Source organism: Crocodylus porosus, unplaced genomic scaffold, assembly GCF_001723895.1.
Source record: "Crocodylus porosus isolate Cpor-Errol unplaced genomic scaffold, CroPor_comp1, whole genome shotgun sequence".
Lineage (NCBI taxonomy): Eukaryota > Metazoa > Chordata > Crocodylia > Crocodylidae > Crocodylus > Crocodylus porosus.
The window spans coordinates 26,181,961-26,187,920 of record NW_017728886.1 but is presented as its reverse complement, the minus strand read 5'-3'; the positions used below and the strand labels follow the sequence as shown (position 1 = coordinate 26,187,920).

At 46.4% G+C, this 5,960-nt stretch overlaps 1 protein-coding gene across 15 annotated transcripts in view; it reads left to right on the top strand.

The window, feature by feature from the left end:
* SVIL (supervillin) overlaps positions 1 to 5,960 on the top strand; it is a 145,465-nt gene that overhangs the window by 134,446 nt on the left and 5,059 nt on the right. For all 15 annotated transcript variants that reach the window (XM_019531203.1, XM_019531219.1, XM_019531195.1 and 12 more), the window contains 3 exons: positions 1,652 to 1,785; positions 2,384 to 2,539; positions 3,098 to 3,241. In XM_019531203.1, coding sequence (XP_019386748.1) covers positions 1,652 to 1,785; positions 2,384 to 2,539; positions 3,098 to 3,241 — 434 coding nt within the window. The remainder of the gene's footprint in view (positions 1 to 1,651; positions 1,786 to 2,383; positions 2,540 to 3,097; positions 3,242 to 5,960) is intronic.

Genomic DNA, 5,960 nt, shown 5'->3' with positions numbered 1-5,960 from the left:
CCCACTGACCAGGGAGGGGGGTCCCTCTACGGCCAATCCTAGTGATGGTAGGGGGGAGTCCCCCCATGGCCTATCCTTCTGGGAGCAGCTGCAGTGATCGGCCAGTGCTTGCAGTGGGGCACCCATTGCCTAAGCAGCAAGCATGGCTGGTTTGTGCACCAGCACTCTCAGGGGGTGTATGTGCACCGTTGCCACTGGAGGAGGGCATTCGGGCATGGGGCACCACATGTACATGCTACGTGCACCCAGACACATGCACGTGGTAGCCAGGCAGTGTAGAGAGCAGCTCCTGTAGCTCCCTCCAAATAAGTCTATAGGGTGGGGTGGAGAGCAGGGGAAGAGGCATAACTCATCAGGGCAACACAAGTGATGCACTGGGGGGCATGTGCGCCCCCAGATTTGTGCGCCCACAGTAGGCATGGGGCTGCAGTCTGGCTGGACTGTCACAGGCAGTGAATGCTTCCATGGCCCAGAGGGCAGGACCTGGTGCAGGAGGGCAGAGTGGGCCAGCAAGACTGCATAAGTAGTGGTGAATGGGAGTGGTGGGGGAGGGATGTGGGAAACATGCTGCCCTCACCACCTCCTGCTGCCACCACTCCCCTCAGGCTGTGGCTCTACTCTGGAGGGGAGGTGGAGTGGCAGGTAGCATGGGTAGCCTGAGGGGAGCAGCCGCAGTCAGGCCATGGCAGTCGGGTAGAGTCACAGCCCGGTGTGCAAGTGGCTGGCAGCAAGAGGAGGTGAGGGCAGCATGGGCTCTCCCCTCTCCAGTCCATTGCTCCTCATGCTGCTGCTGGCATGGCTGGCATGGGGGTCCCAATGGCAGTGGCGTCAGCAGCCTTGACTCTTGACACCCCATTTTGAATCCCGTCTGCTGGGCCACAGAGGTGACTCCTGCCCACGCTGGTCTGGCAAGGCTGCAGCCCCATGCCCAGGGTGCGGCAGGAGGGTGGGGTGCCCACAATTCCACCCCTTCCCCACACACTGGGGGCCAGTGAGTCAGGAGTGATGGGTACCAACAGGGCTGAGAGGGTGGGGTGCTGTGAGTTGGGACTGAGGAGCACCAGGAGGGCCAGGGTGCTGCAAGCTGCAAGTAAAGGGCACTGGCAGGGCCAGGGGGCTGCGAGTCAGGAGTGAGGGGCATAGTAATTTGCATTGTAAAAATTGCACAATGATGAATGTCACTTGGGAGTAATAGAGGGCCACATGTTGATCTTACTGTTAATGTTTTCCTGTTGATGCTGATTTGTTCAGTCTTAATTTTAAAGGCTGTTGAACTGCTTTAACTTCTAGTGTTTAATAAGTATTTTGTGGACAAAATACTTGTGTGTTTTCTACATAAACTATTTACTGGGTCAGGACTGGCCATCAATGTTTACAAATGGGTACTGATATAAAAAAGGTTAAGAACCACTGGTGTAGAGAGCCCATGTGAGAAATATTCTTATGACCTCTGGATCTACACAATCAGTGCTGGAATGAAAATTTTGAAATTCATTTATTTCTTCATTATTGTTTGTATTCATTTTGGGATGAATTATACTGGCAAGAAGAAGGATGTCAACACACGTTGTCAGTTTTGGGGTAACTTGGGCTATTTGCGTGCAGGTATTTGCTTTAGAAGTAAATGATTCATGTTACTACTTCATTGTAGATGTCCCCTGGAAGCAGGATTGCACAGCAGTAGCAAAGTGACCATACATGAATGTGATGAGGGTTCGGAGCCATTGGGATTCTGGGATGCATTAGGAAGAAGAGATCGAAAAGCTTATGATTGCATGCTGCAAGGTAGGGCTGCATTCCAATGCTCTTCATCTTAATCTTAAAATGTTGTGGGACTACTGAGTCACATAAACACCTGCCTTAATCTCCCTGCTCATGTAAACCAACTGTAGATGGACTGGTGTTTTTTTGTTCCTTCTCTTGCCCCATCCTGCATCCATTCTCTAACGTATATTATTATTATTATTATTATTATTATGTGCATGCACATGAGTACACCCGACTCCAGTTGACACTACTTTACAACTATGTAGGGACCAGATGGGGTTTTTTAAGCGTTCTTATTTAAACTCTGCCAAAACTGCCAATGAAGGGAGCAGTGGGATAGATTGTAATATTTTAAATATGTTTCTAAGGTAGATAGAAGAATTCACTACACATTGCAGAATCCCTGCTCACAAATGAGCCAGGATTGATTCAAACTCATGGTCTAAAACTAACAGTGGTGGCTGCCCTGACACGCGCAGTCTCCCTTCCTGAGTTTTGGAAAGCCATTAAGATGCAATAACTTTAAAAACTGTTTTTATAGAAAACTGTAATAATGAGACAGTAACCATAAAAGTTGTTTCATATACTAGAAATACTTTCTTTGTTTATTTAAAAGATCCTGGGAAATTTAACTTCACCCCCCGCCTATTCAGCCTTAGTAGCTCATCAGGAGAATTCTCAGCCACAGAATACGTATATCCTGCCAGAGATCCCACTGTTGTCAATTCTATGCCATTCCTGCAGGAAGACCTCTATACTGCCCCACAGCCAGGTACAGTCACTGAATATTACTGTAAATTCCTCTGTGATCCTAAATATGAAATCCCAGAGTAAGTGTACTTGGGGTTCATTAATGTGCAGTCAAATCTGTAACCTGCCAAAATGCATATATCCTTAAAATATTGCTATTCCAACTTGTAAGTAGAGAAGCCTCCTGACAAGGAGTTGCTTGCCAAAGTGACACTTAAAATACTTATGAGTAGGTAGGAGGCGGTGCTGTTTTGCACCAGTATGTGATAAACATGGCTCTGTGTTGCTTTAATTTGCAGCAGGAGAGATTGTGTATGGAAAACCAAAAGAGGCCCAGCATTAAGAAACAAAAGCAAAACTATTTTAGAGACTTGGAATTCAGCTTCTTGCTGCTTTGCAGAAATCTTTGTGGTTGAATAACAAATGGTATTGATGAGCTTAAAAGCAAGTCTCATCCTGCCAACCAAAGCCATGGGTGGTTGAGGTTTATCTGAATCAGAGTTGTAAATACTTTCTGAAGAAACAAGATTAATGCTAAGAATGAATGTCTGGTATTTTTTGTTCTTGTTTGGCTATATAGCACTTTTCCTTGTTGACAATCATCACGAAGTGTATCTCTGGCAAGGTTGGTGGCCTGTTGAAAACAAAATTGCTGGATCAGCTCGAATCAGATGGGCTTCAGACCGGAAGTGTGCCATGGAAACAGTACTTCAGTACTGCAAAGGTAATAAAGATCCATTTGAACTAGTGCCAGCCCCATTTATCTTGAAGTTTCCTGTGGCACTTTTAAATACAGTATATAAGGCCCAGATCCAGAATGTTGTTTAGGCACATATTTATGTCCCTGGTGAAATAAATTGACCTGATGAGCTTCAGTGTGTTTGTAAGTTCTCGCCCACAATCTTCCATTGTGACATCTGAGAAGATAAATAGGTTTCATCTGAGGAAAATAAAGTTTACAATGTATCTATCACTGGCATCAGAGTTAGTGGCATTGGTCAGGTTCTCCAGTGGAAATTTAGGAAGGAGATAGGTGTGGAGGAAACAGTACCCCCACTGGACTCCACAGATGTGAGCAGTAGCAACCTGGCCCCTAGGGATGGCCACAACACCACCTGGTGTTTACATGACTCCTGCCCCACTTCAGGTCCTTGAAGCCATTTTTACCTTGCCTGCCATGCCTCGATGTTTCTTATGGTATATAGGGTGGGCTTCCATCAGGGACCCAAAGTGAGCTTCGGTTTCTCAGCCAGCTGGTCTTCCCCATGCCCAGCTAGCCCCCGCCTCTCAGGGCACTTAACTGTGATCCTCTTGCCCCTAGCAGTGCCTTGGGGCACCAGTTACTTATGGGATGTATACATGGTCTCCGTCATCCACTATAGCCACGCCCATGCCTCACAGATGTTACTCCTGATCCTATACAGGCTTCAGCCCTCTTGGCTTTGGCCCCCTGGGAAGCTGTGGACTTCTAAGCCTAAGCCCATTTCCTCTGACGTAGCATCTTAGTCTCACTCTCTTGGTGTACAGACTGCAGCCCTTAGCTCTAGCCTTCTCCCTCCCCACTCTAGCCTGTCCCATCTCTCACTCAGGCTCTCTCACCACTTTGCAGCATTTGAAACCCCAGTTGCCCCAAGCACCCTGGTACATAGCCGCCAATCCTCCCCTACAACCACAATCTGATCCTCTGGTATCAAACTTAAAATGCAACACAAACACAAGCAACTGCTTCCAAACTAAGTAAGTCTCCCCCACTCGCTCTGCATCACCCCATAAGCCATGCATCTCTTTGAGCTCTCTCCTCCTAGCTGTCTTGGGTGGGTTGGATGCAGTTGTAGCCCCCATCTCCCACAAGCTCCTCTCCCTGAGCTTGCAAAAGCCAGACTGCCTGCCTTGCTTCAGGCACTGGGCTTATATGCCCTGAAGGCACTGTCCCTGCTGGTCAGGTGACTCCCTAGTTGTACACAGGGGTTTCGTCTTTCGCCTAATGACCAGCCTGCTCTTCCCTGCTGCAGCTTAACACAACTGCTTTAAGCTATCCTTTACTCAGGCAGCCTGGAAATCTGCTCCACACAGCAAGCTTATTGCAGTGCAGCCAGATTTTGCTCAGCTGCCTACCTACGCAGCAAGGTTGGCCTGCTGCGCTTACCCAATTGGTCATGTAATGGAACCAGGGGCTTCTGTTACTTTAGGGGAAAAGAAAGTACTAATTACTCATCACCACTCTAGGGGTCCAGTAAGAGAGGAATAATTACTGTCATGATGATGCTGTCCAATTCACTTCTCCTTCTTTTCACTTAGTAGGAAACTTCTTGTACACTTCATTTCTCTTTCTACACATCATTAATGTGGCAGAGCCACGCAACTGCTTTATGGTTGATGCTTGCCAGGTCCTCATCCTGGGTGTGTGAGTGTGCTGCACACATGAAGAGGTAGCCAGCAGGCTGTGGTGCATCACCACACTCATATATTGAACTGTCCTTTAAGCCAGTCTTATAGAGTGTGGCATTAAAGTGTCCAGCTCCAGAGTGAGTCCTGTTTAATTTAGTCCATAAGTTATGGGGGAGCTCGTACCCAGGTGGATAGTAGGAAACTGAAATCTGTGGAAATTTCTAAGATGGAAGTATTGAGATGTGACCTTTGCTATGCAAAGGTTGTATTGCTCTGGTTTTTGAATTCTGATGATGCAGTATCTGGGAATTCTTGTGATGTAGCCTCTCAATGTCTATGATTAAGTGAGCTTGTCAGGTGCTTGTTTTGTCCTGTGGTTCAGATTATGCATCTCAGAAGGATCTCACTGAATGCAGTTGTTCTGCTGGCCATGATTTTGCAGCAGAGAGTTCTCTGCTCCCTATACTGAAGTAATACGCTTTCAAGGAGGCCTTAATGTGTATATGGATGAATGGATTTGGAGCAACTTTCTACCATCAAAAAGCTAATATTCAAAGCATGCATACTGCATGCCAAAGTTCATCCGAGTACCACGGTGATGTCAATCCAATGGCGGAGAGTATTATTTGATTATGGTGTCTGAGCAGCTGTTTTCATTGTGGTTTGGTGGTTCCTCTGTCAGACGCATGGAAGACTTTTTACAGAGTTTAAGCTTTTGTGAGCTAACAGGCTCTGGTATCTTGTTCATTTAATGAGACAGAACAGTTAAATATCACAAAATACTAAATATGCAGTTATCCTAAATGTGTAAAACAAAGCAACAAGGATTCAGTTCCATAATTCAGAATATTGCAGTATTTTCTTATGACTTCTTTTTGGCTTACAATAAGTGTACAAATTTACTGTATAGTATGAAGAAAGTTGGTTTGTAGCTTTGAGTAATAACTTCACTATCCCTCCCAGTACTTCATTGTCATAGATTTCATAGACATTAGGGCTGGAAGGGACCTCGGGAGATCATCGAGTCCAGCCCCCTGCCCAAAGGGCAGGAAGTC